At 41.3% G+C, this 23,288-nt stretch overlaps 1 protein-coding gene across 2 annotated transcripts in view; it reads left to right on the forward strand.

The window, feature by feature from the left end:
* The window catches only part of SLC9D1 (solute carrier family 9 member D1), a 74,035-nt gene that overhangs the window by 27,459 nt on the left and 23,288 nt on the right, over window positions 1-23,288 (forward strand). For both annotated transcript variants that reach the window (XM_048855983.2, XM_048855984.2), the window contains exons 3-7: window positions 7,291-7,470; window positions 9,750-9,941; window positions 11,674-11,802; window positions 15,709-15,801; window positions 17,245-17,431. In XM_048855983.2, coding sequence (XP_048711940.2) covers window positions 7,291-7,470; window positions 9,750-9,941; window positions 11,674-11,802; window positions 15,709-15,801; window positions 17,245-17,431 — 781 coding nt within the window. The remainder of the gene's footprint in view (window positions 1-7,290; window positions 7,471-9,749; window positions 9,942-11,673; window positions 11,803-15,708; window positions 15,802-17,244; window positions 17,432-23,288) is intronic.

Here is a 23,288-nt window from a genome sequence, read left to right on the forward strand (position 1 = left end):
TACAATTGTGGAGCTGATGGCTGAGTTTGATGGTGTACACCAGGAGCATCTAAAAAGAGTCCCTACCCAAGAAATGTACACACACCACTACCTTGGAAAAACCATTCAAAATGAGTTCATACAGTTACTGGCAACAAAAGTCAAACAGAAGATTGTGGCAGATCTGAAGTCAGCAAGATATTACTTTATTCTGGACTGCACACCTCACATCAGCCATACGGAACAAATGACTTTAATGGTGCGTTCTGTAACAACAACAGAACCTAGTGAAAATGTCCCTGCAATGGTGACTGGCAGAGAGCATTTCCTAGAATTTATTAACATTGATGATTCTACAGGAGCTGGTATGACAAATGTGCTTCTTAAAAAGCTGGAAGGTACGGGAATTGCGATAGCTGACATGAGAGGTCAGGGCTACGATAATGGTGCCAACATGAGAGGAAAGAACAGAGGAGTGCAGACACGGATCCGAGAGTTTAACAGTCGAGCTTTTTTGTCCCATGCAGTTCTCATTCTTTGAACTTGGTGGTCAGTGATGCAGCATCAGCTTCCAGTGAGGCTGCTGAATTTTTTAATGTAATTCAAAGCGTCTATGTATTTTTCTCTGCATCAACTCATCGATGGCAAATTTTGAAGAAACATCTGGGAACATCCTCTGTGACACTGAAACCACTGAGTGCCACACGACGGGAAAGTCGAGTGGAGGCGATAAAGCCTATCAAACACCAAATTGGGAAGACAGATGATTCCATAATTAGCATTATCCTCCATAATGGCAATGACAGGAACTGTTTGTGGGAGAACAGTGGCAAAGGGAAATAGAATCACCAGAAACATATATAACTTCAGATTTCTGTGTAGCTTAGTATTGTGGCATGACATACTGTTTGAAATAAATGTTGTAAGCAAGAGAATCCAAGGTGTTGACCTTGATATATCTGGAGCAACGGAACAACTGGGCAAAGCAAAGTCATACCTACGGTCTTACCGGTCAAAAGAGGGATTTCAAAACGTTCTGAAGAGGGCACAGAAGTTGGCAGAGGAACTTCACACTGAAGCTATTTTCCTACCCGTTCAAGAATATAAGAGTAACTGAAGGAGGAGGCATTTTGATTACGAGGCACGAGATAATCCCATAAGAGACTCCAAACAACAATTCAAAGTTGAATTCTTTAACCAGGTGCTAGATTCTCCAACTGACTGTAAGGCACAACATTTCATGCAGCTCAAGGAACACAGCAGTGTATTTGGGATGTTGTATGATATTCCAAAACTCCTCACTATACCTGAAGAAGACCTACACCAGCAAGGTACTATACCAGCAGGGCACTAGAGACAGCGTTGACACATGATGACATGCGCGATATTGATGCGAGTGATTTAGGTGATGAACTGAAAGCCCTTTCAAGATACATTTCAGCAGGATCAACTCCAAAGGCTTTTCTGGAATATATGTGCACAAAGAAGATGACCACCCTCTTTCCAAATGCTTTTGTCGCTCTGCGCATACTTCTAACATTTCTTGTAACAATTGCCAGTGGAGAACGCAGCTTCTCCAAGATGAAGTTAATCAAAACACATCTACGCTCCATAATGACACAGGAGAGGCTGGTTGGCCTTGCAACCGTCTCCATAGATCATGAGCTGGCCCAGACTGGGGACCTTCAGGAAGCAGTTCAAATCTTTGCAAGCAAGAAGGCATGGAAAGGACCACTTTGATTATTCAAACAGATAAAAATGCCAGTGTTTAGTATGCAGACAAGAAAAGTTACATTTACTGTTCAGGCGTTTGAAAGTTAAATGTTACTTAATTTTTGAACAAGGCATTTTAAGTTGTTCTCCTTTATTGGGGTAGGTAGCAGAGCAGTTCCATGAGAGGAGTAGAACAGGAAGAAGGCAGAATTGAGACGTTTCAAAGTTTTGGCCCAAGCAAGTCAAGTCATGGGGGCGTCATTAGAGCTCCCCGCCTCAGGTGCCAAAATGGTGTGGGCCAGCCCTGTTTTCATGGACCCACCTGCCATTCCTTGCAGATGGCTCCTTCTACTCCATTGCAGGATTGGGGCATTTGCAAAGCTCTGGCAAGGGTGGAATAGTAAAGGACTCTCTGGATAAATATTACAGAAGTTCTGCCTCTAACTGTCCTTCAAGTGATCAGAGATCTTTTGTGTTACTGTTCAGATATAGCTAATCTGTTTTCAGTTTATAGCCTTATTTACTTTACCACAGTTGATCTCTAACTTGTTTTTTCTACAGTTTGTCCTTGTGATGTTGCACTCCATATGTTTATAGAAATATGCTTGAGTGTAAATATAATGTAAATGGAATATGCTTTATGCAAAAGGCCTCTTGTAAAGAATCATTACAAAGCTCATCATCTACTGAGCGTGTTCATCCTGTTCGTATGAATGTATCATTCTTGTATCTGAAGCTAGAAATATAAAGTGTTACTCTGAACTCCAATTGTAACTATGCAAAGTGTGGGCCATTAATGGTGGCTTGGAATCTTGATGGCTCCCATCAAGAAGGATAATTGGTGGTAAATGGCTCTGTTTACTTGCAAGCCTCCACTGCACACATGCAGGCCAGTCCTGGAGGAAAGGAGCCAGGGCTCGCAGGACATGTGACCATGTCACCTGGTACTGGACTCCATCTTTAACCTGGTGCTTTTCCATTTATAAGGAGGGGAGGGAACGCACAAAGAGACAAAGGATTCCCACCTTGTGCCAAAGCTATAAAAGGGGGTGGAACAGAACAAAGGGGATTCGAGTCATGAGAAATCCCCTAGTTACCACCTGAGCTGGAGCAAATAAGAACTGTACCAGGAAAAAGGATTGGGCCCAGACTAGGAAGGAGTCCAGTCTGTGAAAGAAGCTTACTGGAACATCTCTGAGGGTGAGATTTTATCTGTAATCAGTTTCTTAATGTATTAAGCTAAGACTTGCGTGGTTTTGTTTTATTTTGTTTGGTAACTTACTTTGTTCTGTGTGTTATTACTTGGAACCACTTAAATCCTACTTTTTATATTTAATAAAATCACTTTTGCTTATTATTGAACCAGAGTTAGTGACTAATATCTGGGGGAGCAAACAGCTGTGCATAGCTCTCTATCAGTGTTATAGAGGGCGGACAATTTATGAGTTTACCCTGTGTAAGCTTTATACAGTTTAAAATGGATTTATCTGGGGTTTGGATCCCATTGGGAGCTGGGTGTCTGGGTGCTAGAGACAGGAACACTTGCTAAGCCATTCTCAGTTAAGTTTGCAGCTTTGCGGGACATGGTTCAGACCTGATTCTGTGTTTGCAGCAGGCTAGTGTGTCTGGCTCAACAAGGCAGGGTTCTGAAGACCAAAGCTGGCAGGGAAAAAGGGCTCAGCGGTAGTCTCAACGCATCAGGTGACAGTCCCAAGGGGGTCTCTGTGGCCGAACCTGTCACAGTCCTGACCTAGGGGAGGAGCTGGCATGAATTGCTCCTCTTGTAAGGAAAAACCACCAGGATTCTAAAGGCATCCTATATTTCTCTCACAGTCCAAGGAGAGTGTCTGTGCATCAGATCCAGAGCTGCTGGGAGACGTTTTTACCCTTCAAACAGTGCTTTCTAGCAGAGAGCTATAAAGGGTTGGGAAGCATACAGCCTCCCAGAAAAGTATGAAAGTGCAAATAGTCTTTACCAGGGGACTAGATAGAAAAGCTAAAGCTATTGACATTTGGCCTGGCCACATTTGCTGTTAATTTTTCCCCCAAGACCACTTATTCTAGGAACATTGTCAAAGATCTGTCTGGCAAAGGGTAATTTTCATCGTGCCAGTGAGACTGTGGGTTCTGGCAATTCTAAACATGACAATAAACAAATCTGTACACCAAGGCCAGGGTTTTCGTCACAACCTGGAGTCTGTGACTGGAAAGAGTTTTTTAAAGGGGTAATCTGAAGTGACAGGGTTGTTCTGAACAGATTGTTGTCACAACATTAACATCAAAGAAGCTATTCATGATTTGTCACTAAATGGGATGGACTTGTTCTCTGTGTAAAGGGAGAACAATGTCATTTATAAAAGAAAGAACTGCTCATGTCTTCTGCTACATGCAATACAATTTTTTATGCTTGGTGTTGGTGTTAGATCCATTAAGGTCCAGATAGTGGCTGTTACTAGTGTTTTGGATCCAAACAAAAGCAGAAGCCTGGCATCACATTCTATTTTCCAAATTCTTACATGCTCTCACTAAGTTAATGCATCTGTCTTTTAAAAATGTTTCTCTCCACCACCTTCGTTCTCTTCCCTATTCCAAAGAAACTCATGGTAATGTTTTGTGTTCTGACCGAGACAGTGGATTTAAAATCAACAATTCTTTTGGAAAAAATCAGATTTTTTTAAAATTTTATTTAAATTATAATAAATTCAGATTTCATTTTAAACAGGTTTATTTTAAAAAAGAAAACTTAATACAAAATATGTTAAGGCCTAAACTTATTAAAATGTTTTAAAACATTAATTTTAAAATAAATATGCTGGTTCCATGAGCCTTTATCAAAAACATTGAGTTAAAGGCTGCTTTTCTATATGAAGAATCGGGGAAAACATCTAGCGTTTGAAGTCAAGCTTTATAAATCTGGAACAATAGGTCAGCCTAAGTAATTTTAGGAGACTCTCATTTTGAATAGACTTAGGTGAGTAGGAACTTAAGCTTCAGTCATTTTCACTTAGGCATATTTGAAATTTTTCCCAAGGCTGACTTGAAATATTAATTCACTGGCTATTGTTAATCCTGCTGTTTTAATAAATCATTTAGTTGTAAATGTGATGCATGTTGTGATAAGAGATTTATCCAAAACATTTAAAGTTGTTTTGTTTAATAAAAATAAATTGGATATACGGTTTTGTGTTTTTAATTAAATTCCAGTTACCATCCTTAGATTGGTGAGGCTCATCTGGAGTACTGTGTCCAGTTTTGGGCCCCACACTACAAGAAGGATGTGGATAAATTGGAAAGAGTCCAGCGAAGGGCAACAAAAATGATTAGGGGTCTGGAACACATGACTTATGAGGAGAGGCTGAGGGAACTGGGATTGTTTAGTCTGCAGAAGAGAAGAATGAGGGGGGATTTGATAGCTGCTTTCAGCTACCTGAGAGGTGGTTCCAGAGAGGATGGTTCTAGACTATTCTCAGTGGTGGAAGAGGACAGGACAAGGAGTAATGGTCTCAAGTTGCAGTGGGGGAGATTTAGGTTGGATATTAGGAAACACTTTTTCACTAGGAGGGTGGTGAAACACTGGAATGTGTTACCTAGGGAGATGGTGGAATCTCCTTCCTTTGTTTTTAAGGTCAGGCTTGACAAAGCCCTGGCTGGGATGATTTAATTGGGGATTGGTCCTGCTTTTGAGCAGGGGGTTGGACTAGATGACCTCCTGAGGTCCCTTCCAACCCTGATATTCTATGATCCTAAGGCACCTTGACACAAATCATGAGAAAGTTAATTAGTTAATAAGCAATATATCATTCACCATTTTCTAACATATTAAAATGTACAGTTAGCTTAATATTTTCATATTCTTATTATGTAATTGCTTAAATAAAACAGATATAGTTATAACGTACCCTCCTAGGTAGCAAAAAGATGCACTAGATTTGGTACAAAGACTCTAGTTGTAAATTAAGGTGTTTTAATGGTTATGTCAGCCAATGAGAATGCACCTTTCTTTAGAAAAGAACAAGTACAAATAGAAAAGTTGATTTAAAATCAATTATTTAATTCAAGGCTTTCCAGTTGGTGGTTTAAATCATGATTTAAATAGCCTTGATTTAAATCACTCCACCCTGTTGACAGAGCATCCTATGAATCTCTTGCTTCAGTAACTACTTACTAGTTAAAGGTTGCAATCTTAGTAGTTGTAACCTTGACCAGTAGCCTATTTGAGCTGGTACATTGTCAATAGATAATATTGCACCTTCCATTGTTCTGCTATCCTTTCTGCACCTAGAAAAGAAGTACTTGTGGCACCTTAGGGACTAACCAATTTGTTTGAGCATAAGCTTTCGTGAGCTACAGCTCACTTGAGCTATAGCTCACGAAAGCTTATGCTCAAATAAATTGGTTAGTCTCTAAGGTGCCACAAGTACTCCTTTTCTTTTTGCGAATACAGACTAACACGGCTGCTACTCTGAAATCTTTCTGCACCTGAAATTCCAGAGGAGGAGAAACAGCTAAAATTTGATAGTGAAGCCATAACAGTATATTTGTAATGTACTGAATCACCAGATGTCAGCACTTTGTTCTTCCTTACATCTGAAGTGCAGGGACCAAAACACTTCAGACTAAAAGCATAAGACATTGAATTGGAAAGGTGCACAAGAAATCAGGCATTTAATTGCCTTCTGACATCAGGGCATATAATGCAGCAGTGTCTTTTTATACGGAGTGAGCAGGAACCTCAACCATTTTATGCAACACAGCTACTTGATTGTTGATCTCTACTTTTTCCACGTGCTACGAATTGGATCTCTGGTATCTGAAGCTTTATTTACCAGAGCGATCTCTAGGTCACAGCCAAACCAAACACAGGCTTACCTTTTTGTTTCATCTTGTTCTCTATTTAGAATGCTTTTTCTCAGTGTAAACACTTTTTCTGATTATCTACATCCCATTTGTAAGGGTTAGCGGATGCATCTTTGAAAAAGAGAAATATTTTCTTACCTGCTAATTTCTGTTGTTGGAAAGCATGCTTATAAATCTCACCTTCCCTTTTCTGAGTTCACTTGACATGTTCATGTTTTTTCTGTTTATGGTTGCACAATTGTGGCCTTTAAAAAAAAAAAAAAAAAATTCCTGATTTTATATAGAGGTTTATAAAACTTTGAGCATATTTTCCATTATATTTGTTTGCTTGGTAATAGCTAGTGAAGTCATACTTTTTAGTTCACTATGCTCTAATTTCCTTGCTAAAATATATATTTTTCAATTGTACTTGGCTTTGGAATTAAGAAACTCTCTAGAAGATATATTAGGGTGTCCCCTCTGTGATATTTCCTGGTCCTCAGCTTTCCAACTGCTTTTAAATGTTATAAAAGAACAGAGGAATCCACCTGTAAGATGAGTTTTCTCAAGTAATAAATAAAAGGTAGAAAAATAACTGTAAAGTCTCAGTAGAATTATTTTCATAAAATTTGCTATGAAGTTCTAATTCTTGTAAAATGGTTTGTTTCAAAAATAGTATAAATAAATGTTAATAAGGTGGAATGTTGTCCTGTTCAAAGATCAAATAAAAACTTCATTCGTATTTGCTGTAAAATCCAACAGGAGGAAACAGAATATGTTGAACTTTTAGCAGCAGAAAAACATCAGGTTGAAGCCCTTAAGAACATACAGCATCAAAATAAAAGCCTGTCCATGCTAGATGAAATTCTTGAAGATGTTAGGAAAGCGGCCGATAGGCTGGAAGAGGAAATAGAAGAACATGCCTTTGATGACAACAAATCAGTAAGTGACATTGTAGAAATCGTTCTGCTTTTTAATTCATATACTTTCATTTTTAGATCGAACTAAGCATTGCATTGATGCTACTTTTATGTCAGATGTAATAAATAGTGGTGGTAATTTTAGTGACAACTTTAAAATATTTGACCTTATTACATATCTTTCCTGTCCCTTGATTCCCACAGAAGAAATTGTTTGTTTAGAGCTATTATGACTGCTTGCCAGGAAGCAGGTACTCTGTCATCTCCCATATCACTAGTGTGTTTTTTGTCTCTTATGGTCTGGAAGTCTTAAATATGATTGCCACTTTTAACTATTATGTTGTGGAACAGACTTGCACATCGTGATGTTGACATAACCGTTCAGGGTCCTCTAGCCCAATGATATTTGGAGTGTCTAGGCTCTCAAAATACAGGCTCACCCTGTTAAAATTAGCCTCCATTTTTATTTCTGATTTTTTTTCTTCCTCCTTTTTTGTTGAGAATATAATGGGAGAAGGAGAACCCTTGAAATTAGGTTTCACAGTCTGAAAAAAGGAATAGTGTACAAGGTAAGGGCATGAAACACCTCTGTTGCATTTGCAGTGGCTTTTTTCCATGGACTTCATCTGTTTTCAGTATCTTGGACTAATTGCAATGGCTCTGTGGGTGTGGGAGACTCGGGGAAAGAAACAATCCCCAGGTTAACCTTGTGCGTGTGTTGGAGTAAGGAACACATCCATTTCTCCATGCCTTCTCCATCAGCCTTCCTTAGAGCCTCTCCAGTCAGTCCTGTTATCTGAACATAAGGTCGCAGCTCTTTGGCCTTGGCTTCTACTCTTGGAAGTTCTGGTGGGAAAGGTTTTTGTTGGCTTGCAGTACCTGGTGCAAGGTCTGTGCAGTTCATGAGTTGTGTTACGGGGGACAGGAAGTTGTCCTTTAGGAGGGAGCCGGGGCCTCTCTAGGCCCCTTTTGTGGTGGCCTCCTGCTGGGAAACAACTCGCTGTTATGTTTTTTTCTACTCTAAGCTGGCCCATCCTTGTAGATGGGGGTCATGGTTAGCAGGAGCACCAGTGACCAGGGAGTAGTTGGCAATAGCACTGTGTTCTGTTACCTCTGCTAGTAGTGGTACAGCCTAATGGTGTCAGGCTGTGTGGAAGGAGGCCAGGTGTGTCTGCAGACCCCTTTCATGCTGCATTTCCTGCTAATTGGCAAGAGGTTGAATGGTTCCTTTTTCTCCAATATATTTCTTTTCTCTCTTCCTCCCTCTGCTCCTGCTGGTGGGGGAGAAGGAATAAAGTATCAGTCAGAGGCCTTCTCAGGTCCCCACTTCAGTTTAGCAAGAAGCATTCAGTATTTTCTTGTAATTTTTCTTGAACCAAAGCAAAACATGTAACAATACCAAACCTGGGCTACAAACCAGACTTTTGTAAGGAAAAGAGCACTATTAACAGAGAATCAGTAATCTAAACATAAGTTTTCATCAGAAATATAGCCAACTAGGATAATACAATAGGGATGGTATCCCTAGCCTCTGTTTGCCAGAAGCTGGGAATGGGCGACAGGGGATGGATTACTTGATGAATGTTCTGTTCATTCCCTCTGGAGCATCTGGCATTGGTCACTGTTGGAAGACAGGATACTGGACTTGTGGTCTGACCCAGTATGGCCATTTTTATGTTCTTATAAAAAGGAAAGGAAAATAATTCTATTAAGCCTCCTATGCAAGATAATAGCAATCGCACATAAAACAGGCAAACAGGACTTGTCATGTGCAATCCACATACAATAAATACTCCTTTTAGGAGACAGACTCCAGAAGTGTTCATATTGGCCCATTAGATGTTCAGAGTCTTCAACACTCATTGTTAATTAATAACACCTAGCGCTTATATAGCGCCTTTCATCTGTAAATCTCAAAGCGCTTTGGAAAGACCCATTTTACATACGGGGAAACTGAGGTACAGGGAGGTGAAGTTACTTGCCCAAGGTCACTCAGCAGATCAATGGCAGAGCCAGGAATAGAACCCTGTCTCCTGAATTCCAGTCTGGTGTATTATACACTAGGCCATACTGCCTCCCTTCCAACACTGACATCACTCTAGTGCCATCCATGCCTGTCCCCATCAGTGTCTTCATTCCCTAAATTCCTAATTGTGTTAACTTTATAGTAACAAACCCTCAATATCTAATCAGTATTTGAACTTGTTTATACGTTTGTTATAAAAAGCAGATTGTGTAAAAAATATCAGTCTGAGACTTGAATATCTAATTTTCTACTGAGAAATGCTTGCTTTCTGCCAGGTGAGAGGTGTCAACTTTGAAGCAGTTTTAAGGGTGGAAGAAGATGAAGCAGACTCCAAGAGAAATATTTCAAAAAGAGAAGTGGAAGATGACTTAGGTCTTAGCATGCTTATTGATTCCCAAAACAATCAGTATATACTTACCAAGCCCAGGGATTCAACCATCCCTCGTGCTGATCGCCATTTCATAAAGGTAAATTGTTATACATTTATTTAGAGTATTGTCTATCTTGATCTAGTAGATGGAAAAGTTCTCAAATTCCACCCTTGTTCCCTTATCAAAAACTTAGTGTTGCACTTACCTTGATCTTCCTGAAGATAAGGAAAAGAATGTATTTTACATGTTCAGAACACTATTATCAGCCCTTAACTTTTAAAAAACAAATCTTTTAAACATTTTTAAAACAAATTTCTTCAGACAAGGCAAAAGCACTTGTCTTCTTTCAGCCCTTTGAACTGTACATACTAAGACTATAGTTTAAAATAAAAAAAATTCTGCAATCTGATACCACCAGTCTGGAAAACTTGTATCAGTTGTTCTCATCATGTGAGCTTCTAGCAGAAGCACCAGTCAACATGTACCAGATGTTTTGGTGTAAAGGATCCTTGGTCTTGCCCTGTCTCTCCCAAACACACATTTCTTGTGTTTCCTCCCTCGTAGTGAGTCATTTCCCCTTCATCAGGACTGTGAACCATTGCCTAAAAGGGTCATAGAGCATCCTCTTGTTCCAGGACCCTCAATCTTCAGATCAGTTTGCAGTTCCAATGAATCGGTGGTGGTGGTGGTGGTGGTGGTGCAGAATCTTTTGCAAGAAGTAAGAAACTCTGTTCTGTCTATTCACTTTCCGGTAGGAGACATAACACTTCCTTTGTTTTTCTCTAGCTAAAATATTAGAAGAAAGAAATGGGCAAAGAAAAATGCAAAGGTTATCTGATTTTGAGCTTGTAGTATGAAAGCCTGGGGCCGCCTCCTTTTTGGGATGTGAGAGGGGATAGATCTGGATAGAATTAGAGATGCAAACCTGTAGTTTATGCTTTTTCACCAGACCAACACTTTATGTAACTACTGAGACATTTTTGGCCATGTTTTTGCCACATTTTTGGCCAGTTTTGAGATCAGTTATCTAAAGACTTTGCTGCATGCACCCCCGCCATTCTCTTCTGTAAGGGACTAATTCCAGACTGATGAATCCAGAAATTAGAATGTTTATATGTAAATGATGTTTCTGTATTTTGGATACACCAGTTTGGAAGGTCTCTCATTAGTATTACAGATATTAATGCTTTGATATACGTGGTTCATTAGCATTCTTGTTGTTCATTTTGAATTTTTTTGCGACAGTTGGTTTGTTTTTCATTTGGGAATATGAGCTACTTCTGGCTGATACTTTTTAATATTATGGATTTAGCTCTTCCTTTAATATTTCCTTGTATTTCTCTCTTATGGAAGCTTCATTTGGGAAGGTCAAGAGAGACATGGCAGGATTCAAAGTCCTCAGAGCCAAAACTTTTGGCATAATATCACTGTCTGATCTGTGTCAGATCTTTTTGTCTGACTTGTGTGCTGAGAGCAGCTTTCCAGAGCTGTGTGTCTAATATACAGAAACATCAATTACAGGTTAAAAAAATTACTTTTTTAATCCTCTCAGCTGCAAAAACAGGCAAGGTATATTACATTTACAAAAACACAACTCTGTTCCTCAGTTTCTTAATCTGTAAGTGGCAGTAGTGATGCTTACCACATAAGAGTTTTGAGGCTCAGTTCATTCATATCTGTAACGTTCTTTGAACTCTGCAGATGGAAGATATTGTCTAAATTTATTTTTACATTGCCACTAAACTTTAAGGGTTGGAAATAGCCCTTAATTTCACCACAACTTCCTCATGACTTTTATATTAATATATTAATCAATTTTATACACTAGGATATTGTGACCATAGGAATGTTATCTTTGCCGTGTGGCTGGTTGTGCACAATGATAGGATTGCCAACCATGTTTGGGTACATCATCTGTGGAGTACTCTTGGGACCATCAGGGTTAAACAGCATTAAGGTAAGAGAATGACTTTTTTTTTAATACCTGTCTTCATTTTTAGGGTTGCTTTAATAATTTTTTTAAAGATTTACAGTATTGCCAACTTCCATTGTTTGAAAATCATGAGACAGGCCCCAGAAAATCGTAGGATTTTAAGGAGACTACGTCTGGTGTTCTTTTTATTTGCCTTCTGATTTCAGATCCTTTAGCATTCATTCATGTTTTCGAGTTTTTCTCCAGCCCCAGGAAGGGTAAAAACTTACTTTTTTTAAATGAAAGCAAGTGAGTTTTCTCTAGGCTAATTACAGTGAGAAATTGTTTTCCTGTGGAGTTGGAATAAAACCCTACTTTTCCGTATTATAGTTGCTCCTACTCAGGGGCTCTGCTGTGATCTGTGCTGTGTTGTTGTAGCCATGTTGGTTCCAGGATATTAAAAAGACAGGATGCGTGAGGTAATATATTTTATTGGGCCAGCTTCTGTTGGTGAGAGAGACAAGCTTTTGAGCTTACAAAGAGCTCTTCAAGTCTTCTCCTATGATCTGTCATGTTTCTCATGAGTAAATAAATAAAATTCACTAACCTAAGAATTGTTTCACACTATCGCCTCTGAGTTTTAGAAGGATGCGGCCTGTAGGAGGAAGGGAGAGGCAGGCCGGATTCTAGTCTGGGGAGGTACAGAGAACATCTCTCACTTCCCCATAATCAATGGTGTTCTTTATCCCGTTTTCTATCTACCTCTCTTGCTTTGAATCTTCTAACTGTTGAGAAGTATTAGGTGGTGATGCTGTTGCTAGGGGAAGAGAGGCATCTGCCTTCTCCACTTTGCTGTCACTGTGTCATTTTCTCCCTGCAATGAAAGGCAAAGAGGTGGCAGAGTGATCAGAGATACAACCACAGGGCTTCTGAATAGCAGAGAGAAGAGCACCAACTTCAGTCTATTGGAATTAATTATAGGTCGAGAAAATATTCAACACTGCAAAGCAATATAGTAGCTAGGCAGAGGCTCCCTCCCTTATGAAGACATCAGAGACATGTGTCCTTTGAGGTGTGATTTAGGACTACCTTTGGCTTCATGTACATTTAGCTCAGGAGACATCAATCCATATTCAGTAAGTGCAATTAATAGGCATTTATTTACAAATTTACCAAGTTCAGCCCTTTTAGAATCTCTAATTTTAAATTTAATTCTGTCAGAATTATTGCCAAAAACACAAGAGAAATAAACACTCTGAAATTCTTGTCTGTGTAAACAGGAGTTCTAGGCCTGTCTCCCCTGCTATAAAATGGGAAATTAGATGAGTAAAAATTGATCTATGGAATTGTAATCAAAAGATCTCAAAGTGCTTTACAAACACTGAAGAAGTATTTAATGCAAACCACATGAGGATTGTTATGAATTCCTTTTGTAGACAAAATACATTGAACATTTTTAGAATTCAAATCTTTACAGCTGAAAATAAACTTATAGATGGTATTTTCAAAAGTACTTGGCATTGGCTTAACTCTGCTCCCACTGACTTCAGTGACCATTTACATTTTCAGAACACAATGTTTCCACTAAATAATGGCACTGGTCTCTTCACCTTTACATTAATTTTAATGCAGTTAGTCATGCACTTGTCAGGTTCTTACAAAATTATATTAATGCATTTTGTTAGAGAGCTTATTCCTTCACTCTCCCACTTCCCTGGTTCTTCTCGCATGAACAGAGAGCAACAATACCCGAAGTCCGAAGGTGCAAACAATTCGATGTTTATTGGGGTGAACTTCCAGCAAGCTAAATACAAGTTCCTTTTTCCTTATTTTCGAATCCCAACTTACTTCCTGTTTGCCCCTAATTTATATAGTAATATTCTTAGCTATACCTTAACCAATCATTCTACTAAAATTTAACTAACCAATCCTAACATGGATTAGCTAACCAATTATATCCCACCACCTTAATTAGTTTACACCCAGCAAAATTAATTATACAGCAGACAGAAGCAATCACAGAACCAGACACAGACCATGCCAATAAACAATAGCAAAGTGGGAACTATAATGACAAAACAATACAGAAGTGAGGATTTCACAACTACATCTGTAAAGATATAAGAGTTTCCCAGCTGTGTCTATTGATAAGTGAGTTCTTACCAGACAGAAAACTATCAACCTCAATTTCCTTTTACAGCTTCTAGGCACTTCCCTTTCTCTGGAGGTGATAGGCACTATAAGGACAGGATTAAATTCCTAACAGCCCAATAGCACCTTATTTCAATGTGACTAGTTTGGAATGTGAGGATGTGACCATTCACTTCCCAGCTTATGGCTGCCTCTGTTGCTTAGCCAAAGGCCTTAGCCTAAGAACAGGGCCTCAGACTGTCACAGTAAGAGAAGGCCCTTACACTGGCAGACAGTGATTTTGATTCTTTCTTTTAAACCTCTAACTAGCCAAGTGATAGGAATACACCTAAATTCTTAGAGTATAGGCCTTTACAGACAGGCCTGAATATCTATATCCTAACACATTTATTTATAATCACTGTCAAATACTGAAGGATGATAATGTTATGGGTGGGATTTTCAGCAATGCTCAGCATTGGCCTCTGCAAACTTGAGTGCTTTGAAAACTTTCTTTGCTTTCTGCATAGCCACAGAATAAAATCTTTTTAAAAAAAAAATGTATTTTGTAATCTGACTCAACATAAGATTTGTCACTGACTCTCTAGTTATCTCCGTCTTGCTTCATCTGTCACAGGTAATCTGTAAACTGTGAGGACGAAGCAGGGGAGGGAGTTTAGGGACTATTGTAGCAATAATGGAGAACAGAAGATTAGTTTGGTGGGACTTAAAACATAGATAAAATAATCTGTTGGAGGAAGAATAAACTTCTCTTAAACTCAAATTTTCAACTTCCTTCATGCATTCCTAGAAGAATACAAACAAAAATGGCAAAACTCATTTCAGCCAATCTTAGCAAAAGTCCACTTGCAGAGTAAGCACGCAAAGCTTTAGTTTCCAAGAGAGAGATTTGCCCAATAAGTGAGGGATTGAAAATTGGAGAGAAGGTAGTTAATGAATATGTAATTACAAAAAATTCTGTGTACTTACAGTAGACACATGCTTTAAAAATTTGACTGTTTAGTGATAAAGATGTTTTAGAACAGATCAGGGGTTCGTTATAATTTTCATAGTGTGCACCACATGTTAATAGAGAGGTTGTCTTGCAGAACACCACCTCTGTGCGATTGCACAGGCCATCACCCTTTTGTTTCCAGTCACATAACATGCCAATATCACTTTTCAAAGTAACTGCTGTAGTTGCTGCAAGGAAGTATTTATGTATTTTTAGCTGTCTAATGTGAAGTGTTCAGTCACTTGTGAAAAAAACGAATACCTACTTTTGCTCTTCATTTAATCTGTTCTATTATTCTCTCCCCTTGCTGCACCTGTACATGCTTCTCTGCCACCTGGTCCCCTTGTCTTTGTCCTGCACCTACTTCCCTGCTGGTTGGTTTCCTTCTCCTCTGGAAATGTTGCCCAGCTGCTTCATTATTTTTTTCCACTCTTTGGGACATTTGTCTCCTATTGGTGATTGGTGGCGCCAGTTCCTGAAGGCAGCTCTTGTTCTGTTTTCACCACTCCTTATGTAGCAACAGCCCCTAAAAAGAGGCAGGTAGGCAGGTTCCTTCTTGTTTGTAAGTCATCTTTGTAAAAGAGAGCCTGGCCACCTTCAAAAATAGTTGTGAACAAAGAGAGCCAGCACCATATGACTACCAGTAAGTGCTCCATAGACCACAATTTGGGTACTGCCTGTCTAGAAATTTGTACATGTACCATCCTATGTCCCATAGCACTGCGTAGCTAAAATAGTAATGTAGATGTGATTATATTCTCGTAAGCAGACTAGTACACTGAACATTTTATATTCTTATTTTGCAGTCTATTGTACAAGTGGAGACATTAGGAGAGTTTGGTGTGTTCTTCACCTTGTTTCTAGTTGGTCTGGAGTTTTCCCCTGAAAGGCTGAGAAAGGTATTTTTGTATAAAACTTCTGCATTTCAGGATTTGATTGGTCGTGATGAAGTTATCAATTATATTTCAGCATTTAAAAGCCTGTCTACAATATATCTTAATGTAGTTTGACCATGATCTTTAAAAGTAAGAGAAATATCTCTGGTTCTTTCCACAGATACTGAGCGTGAAGGGGGAGATAGGTGGAGGAGAAAGAATGCAAAAAATGTTATCCTAGTGCCTATTTTAATATCCCTCTTGATTTTCCCAGAACAGTTCATGATTTCTAGGAAATTAAGACACACACTTACTGCAGGGCAATCCAACTATATTACACTGTGATGTTGAATCCAGTTGTAGAGGTGTAGACATCACAATGTTGTGATGCAGGCATGTGTCCTGCAAGGCACAGTTAATGGATTAAACACCATATGATGGATTTACAACATAAAGTGTACTGGATGAAATGTGTTGTAAGAGCCTGTTGGCCCTTGATTAGACATGTACCATAGTATAACCTAATTTATATATTGAGACAGTCAGACTTCAGCAAAAAAGAGACAAATATGTTAAAGAAAAGTTGACTTGTTAATGTAGAGAGTCAGAAACTGCAGCTAGTTTTATGATGCAAGGTTAAGATACATTATTTTTAACTGAAAATATATTGTTGCAAAATAAATTATTAAAACTAGCACAATAATACAAATAACTAATAGTTTAAAAGACACATTTTGCATGGCTTATGTTTGTTTTAAATTGATGGTTAAAAGTCAGTGAGAGCTCATAAAAGGAGGTCTATTTTATTGATATGTGGACAATTATATGGGTATCTAAGTTTAATTATGTAAATTATATTCACTAGACACTCATAAATTACAGCTCTTCAAGATGAAGACCTATTAAACCGTATACTAATCCATACCTTGCCATTGCTGGATTGAGTTGTACCTGCTACAATATATTTTCTAGTGTTTTGTCCTGTCTAGTTTTAAATAATTTTGGGGGGTGGGGTTTTTCTTAAAAGCTGTTCCATAGCATGGTAGTGCTCATATTTGGGAGGTTTTTCCTGATATGTAACTTTTTTTCCTTTTCTTTATTTTATCCCATTACTCCTAGTTATACTCCTTGCATCATGCTAAATAATTCCTCTGCCTATGTGGTGTTTGTATAGTTCAATTTGTCAACAATTACCATGTCAGGCCATCTAGCCCTTTAATTATTTTCATTTCTCTTCTCTGAACTCCCTCCAGTTTGTCTAATACATCTAATGAGGTACCCAACACTGAACATAGTCTCAGCAGAGCTGTGTAGTGGGGGGCTATTACTTGTATGGTATAGTTCTGCAGCCCAAAATCACATGGATCTATTTTACTACTCACTTGCATTGAAAACCAATGTAACATTCATCAATGAGAGAATAGCCCTCGGGTTATACAATACAAATCTAACTGTGTTATCCTCAAGGTGTGGAAGATATCTTTGCAAGGACCCTGTTACATGACACTTCTGATGATTGCTTTTGGCTTACTATGGGGACATTTACTACAGATTAGACCAACACAGAGTGTCTTCATTTCTACTTGTTTATCCTTATCCAGCACACCCTTAGTATCCAGATTCCTTGTAGGGAGTGCTCGAGGAGATAAAGAAGGTAGGTGCAATTTACATATGGATTGTCCCAATGACAGCACTGATTAAAAATGTCTGTAATAAATTCTCAAAATGGTTGAGCATCATACTAATGACCTGACACAAAATAGAAAAAAGAACATTGCCATTACTATTTAATGTACTAACTTGATGGGGAGCCTGGAATATTATTTGATAATACCAAGCATTGGTGCTTGCTTGTTTTTGTATGGTTTGCACAGGCCCACTTCCTCTAAAATATCAATAGAAATATCTGAATAGATAATAACATCATTTACTTATAAGGTGTCATGTTCTCTTTTATGACATCCCTCTGTAATGGAGTCCCACACTGATTTTTAACCCTTTCGGCCACAGGTGATTTTCATGTTTGTGCTAAATCGCCAGTTTAAGACTGCTACTACCAATCTGCCATGAGGGCAGAAAGGCCTGACCCAATAACTTGCACCTTCTTTCTGCAGTCTGAGGCCTGCTAATTAGTCTACCCCCAAATGCTTTTAGCTTCTGTAGCACATCCACCTACATGGAAAGTTAAGACAGCATTCTCAATGAATAGTTTTTGGTTAAATAAATATCTAAGAAAATTATGAATGGAAATTTCAGGGCTCTGAATCTGAACGTTTTCCTTAAATTATGCACTTGTTCTGCATTTGCTAGTTTTTTCCTTTTAGAAGAAATGTACTCCCATTCCTACACACTTCACTTAGTGTAATTCTACTCCATGTGACTGTAAAAATTCCAGTGTGTGAATTCCATGTTTAATTATTTGCTCAGTTTACAGGTGAAAAGATTTTTGTTTTGTTTTCAAACTGTCAGCCCTACAAGTCAACCTGGATTCTATTAATCAAAATTTGTTGTTTACTTCTCATTTATCATTACTAGGGCTACTTTAACGTCACAGAGGTCATGGAAGCAGAGACTTCCAGAGACCTCCATGACATTTTCTGCTTCAGCCCCTGGGTCTGTGGGACTGGAGCTGGCAGCCAGTGCGGCCCCGGCAGGGTTCCAGCAACAGGCGACAGCTGCCTCAGGTTCCAGCAACTGGGGACAGCCTTGTGGGGTGGAGGTGAAAACCCAGCAGCTCCTAGCCACCACAGTGGCAGGGGAAACAATGGAGCCACATCAGCAAAAGTCACAGATGACGGGTCACGGCTTCCGTGATATTTTGTTCATGGCCCATAACCTGTCCATGTCTTTTACTAAAAATAACCATGATAAAATCTTAGCCTTAATCATGACCAATAATAAAGGTTATTCAAGTCAAATGATTACTCCTAGGGGAATTCTGCACCACTGTGTGTCCACAGAATTCATGTCCCCAAAGATTTTTTTTTCTCCCCCGCAGAAAAATGACTTTCTAACAGGGAAGCAAAGGGAAGCTGCAAGAGTGGTCATGTACCTCTCCCCAGCAGCACAGGCACGTCACTTCACTGCTGGCTGCTTCAGGTACTTGAAGTAAATCACCATAGCGGGGGGAGTGGCAGGGCTAGGGATGCCCTAGCCAGTAGCTCCTACCCTGTGCCTGGCTCAGCTGCTAATCCTGTCTAGGCTGGGGTTAGGGGAGGATGGGACTTCCTCTTCCTTGCAAGGAGCGGCTGGGGCTGGGTCAGACCCCCCTCAGAAACCTCCCTGGGCTGCAGGAAACTCTGCACACACACTCCGATTCCTGCCCCCATAGTTCTTCCGCCCTGGGGGAAGGGTCACTGTATGGGGAGTTCTACCCCCCGTCCGTCCAAATCCTGTACATCCAGTCCCCCTGCCAAGTGTCACCCCTCCACACCCAGAACCCCCATACCGAGCCCTCCACCTGAATCCCCCGTACCGAGTCTCACTTCCTGCATTCAGCGCCCCCCTGCACCCGGGCCCTACACCTGGCCCCATTACCCTGCATCTGGACCACCTCCCTTCCCCCTGAGCTCCCCACACTCGAACCCCTATCCTGATGAACCGCATCCCCCTGCACCTGGACCATCCCAATGAGTCCCCTACACCTGGACCCCCCTCTGAACCCTACACACTCAGACCCCTCCTTCTGATCTGCAACCAACTTCACCTGGAGCCCCTGAAGAGTCCTATTGCCCCTGCACCTGGAACCCTCAACAAGCCTCTGTGCATTCAGACCCCCTATACCTGGACCCCAAACTAAGCTGCTCACACCCAGATTGGCCCACACAAAACCCTCTCACCACACACTGGATCCCACCCACACTAAGCCACTCCACACTTGTATCTGCTGGGCTGAGCCTGCCTGCCCGCACGTGGTGCAGCTTGCGCAGGGGGCAGGTCCAGGCCTTGCGCTGTGTCAAGGTCAGGTGCAGCCTCACTGCTGAGTCCATGTCCTGGGATGGTTGGGGGTGATCTCCCACCTCCATGCAGCCAGTGGCCTGTGCTCCCCATTGCCATTTTGGAGCCGCCATATTTATTTATTGATAAATAAAATTTGCAGAATTTTAAAATACTGTGTGCAGAAAATTTTAATTTTTTGGTGCAGAACCTCAGACAACTGTGCAACTTGTTGTTCTTTTTCGAGTGCTTGCACATGTCCATTCCAGTGTAGGTGTGTGCGTGCCCTGAGCACAGTTGCTGGAATTTTTTCCCCTATTAGTATCCGTCTGGTCAGCTCGAGTGCCCTCTGGTGCTATGCACTCATAGCACTGGTCTAAAGGGCACTGCTGACACCACTCCGCCCACTTCCTTCTTAGGAAGGAAGAAGTACCACAGGTCTTTGCTGACATTGAGGAAGTGACGGAGGCAGCTTGGCTGGTCATAGCCTCTTTATCGTCCTCCCCAGACAAGGCAGTGGTGGCAGCAGGGGTGTCCCCACCACAAGATGACCACAAGCATTCCAGGATTTGTTAAAGTGGGAAGCCTCAAACTTTGAATACAAGCAGAGGTGGTCAAGGAGACAACACATAGTTTCTTAGATATTTTGTCTGCAGCGGGTCCCTCTAGAGTGGCTCTACCACTTAACGAGGCCATTATGGACCCAGTCAGGGCACTGTGACAAATCCCTCCCTCTATCCCTCCTACAGTGAACCATACAGAACGTAAATATTTTGTACCAGCTAAAGGGTACAAGTTCCTTTCCTTGCATCACCCCCAGGGTCCCTGGTTATGGCGACTGCCAACAAAAGGAATCAACAAGGTCAAGCAGGGTCCGTGCTGAAGGTGAAAGACCCAAAGAAATTGGACCTTTTTGTTCAGAAGGCCTACTCCACGGACTTCTACAGCTCAGCATAGCAAGCCTTGCTAGGCTGCTGTAATTTTAATATATGGGAGTCCATGCTAACATTTAAGGACTTGCTCCCCCCGGGTGTCTAGACAAGAGTTCTCATCCTTAGTCAAGGAAGGGAAAACAGTGGCACTGACCTACCTTCAAGCAGCTTTGGATGCTGCTGATTCTGCAGCCAGATCAACGGCCACAGCTGTAACCGGGTACAGGAGCTTGTGGTTGCAGTCCTCAGGGTTTCTATATGAGGTGCAACAAATACTTCAAGACCTCCCCTTTGAAGGCTCATTACTCTTTTCAGAGCAAACAGATGCTAGACTAGATAACCTTAAAGACTCTAAGGTGACCTTGAAATCTTTGATCTGTATACCTTGCCCTCAAAGCTGAAAAGAGAAAGAAGGAAAGGAAAAAAAAGAACTTTCTCCCAGCAGGCAGCTGACCTACCAGGAAATGTCTACCTACTGCAGGCAGATCTGTGGTTCCAGGATAGGGCTCCTGAGTCATCTCAGGACCCATATGTAAATTTGTGGTAGAGAATCAAGGGATTGTCTGATGATGATATCCTGGCTGTATCCAGAAAGCACCAGAGGCCCCAACAGACTGGCTTCTGCTTTGCCCAGTCAGCAAGACAAGATCAACAGAGGAGGAAGAGCAGGAGATTCAGATGAAGGGCTCCCTCCATCAATCTCCTCAGCAGGACCAATACAGATTGACCCCAGACACTCGGGGACCTTGAAGCACTCATTTTGATGAGACGCTCAAGGTCAACATTACAATCCCCTCAACACAGGATCCAGCTTCCCCTTTGTTTTCCAACCGACTCTCATGCTTCCTCTATGCCTGGACCCACATCACCTCGGATCGTTGGGTTCTAAGAACAATTGAAGTGGGATACATCGTCCAGTTTTTGTCTACCCCACCGTCTCACCCCCTTTCCCTGTCCATCTTCAGGGACCCTTCTCATGAGCAACTGTTGGAACAAGAAGTCCAAATCCTCCTTTCAGTCAGAGCCGTGGAAGATTCTGTTCAACCTAAGAGGAAAGGTGTTCTATTCCTGTTACTTTCTAATCCTGAAAGCCAAGGGTGGTTTCAGACCAATCCTAGATCTGCGTTGTCTCAACCGCTATCTCAAGAACTTAGTTCCACATGGTCTCCTTGGCTTCCATCATTCCTTCTCTGGATCCAAGGGATTGGTATGCTGCTCTCGATCTCAAGGACACATACTTCCATGTATTGATTTTCTGAGGCTACAGACGATTCCTAAGATTTGTCGTGAACCAAGTTCATTACCAGTTTGCAGTTCTTCCGTTCGGCCTGTCCATCACCCCATGGGTCTTCACTAAATGTGTGGCAGTGGTGCCAGCTTTTCTCAGAAAAAAGGGAGTTCATATCCCTTTCATATCATATTCGTATTCCCATATCTCGCCAACTGGCTGGTTAGAGGCCGGTCCAGAGCTGACATCCGTCTCATCCAATCGACCTTCCAGCCACTAGGCCTTCTGGTAAATGACCAGAAATCCACTCTTATTCCTGTCCAAAGGATAGAGTTAATTGGTGCAGTTCTCGACTCCGTGCAGGCAAGGGCCCTTCTTCCAGATGATCACTTTTGTTCAATTTACAGCCCTGATAAGATCCCTCCAGGCTTATCTGATCACGACTACATGAAAGAGTCTGAGTCTTCTGGGCCACATGGCTTCATGCACATATGTAGTGCAACACGTGAGGGTACGTCTCAGACCTCTCCAAGCCTGGTTGGCTGCAGTATGCTCTCCCTCATGACCTCACCTGGACTTGGTGCTCACTGTTCCCGCTCAGGTCCTCGATTCACTGACATGGTGGCTGAACCACTGTGTGGTATGTGTGAGGGTACCCTTTTTTTCTGCCTCAACTGTCCATGTCTCTAGCATCCGATGCATCAGACCTCAGCTGGGGAGCCCTCCCCTCAGGACTCATGGCCTCTGGTCTCAAGAAGAGCTTTTCCTCCATATCAATGTCAGGGAGCTCCAGGCAGTCTGCCTAGCCTGTCAGGTGTTCCTACCCCACATTACAAACAAGATAATTTTGGTTCTCACAGACATGATGGCCATGTTACACATCAACAGACAGGGCAGAGCGCACCCTTCCACCTTGTGTCAGGAAGCAATCCGGCTGTGGGAGCTCTGCATCGCACACTCAATCAGTTTAGAAGCGTCCTGCCTTCCAGGAATGCAGAACCAGCTGGCAGACCTGCTGAGGTGATCTATCTTCTCTCAACATGAGTGGTCCCTCCAACTGGACATCACAAAGGACATCTTCCAAGCATGGGGAACTCCCCTTATAGATCTGTTTGCTACCCACAACAACAAGAAATGCCATCAGTTCTGCTCCCTGGGAGGCCACAGCCCAGGGTCTCTCACACACGTTCCTGTTATGGATAAATCACTTGTTTTATGCATTCCCTCCTACCCCGCTCATTCAGAAGGTTCTGATGAAGATCAAGCAGGACTGAGCGCAAGTCATTCTCCTAGACCCAGCATGGCCCAGGCAACATTAGCTCACCCCGCTTGGAGGCCTTTCGGTGGAGACCCTGCGACTGCTTCCTCTCCACTCAGACCTGATCTTCCAAGACCATGGTTGCCTGCTCCATCTG

Source organism: Caretta caretta, chromosome 1 (genome assembly GCF_965140235.1).
Source record: "Caretta caretta isolate rCarCar2 chromosome 1, rCarCar1.hap1, whole genome shotgun sequence".
NCBI classification, from domain to species: Eukaryota; Metazoa; Chordata; order Testudines; family Cheloniidae; genus Caretta; species Caretta caretta.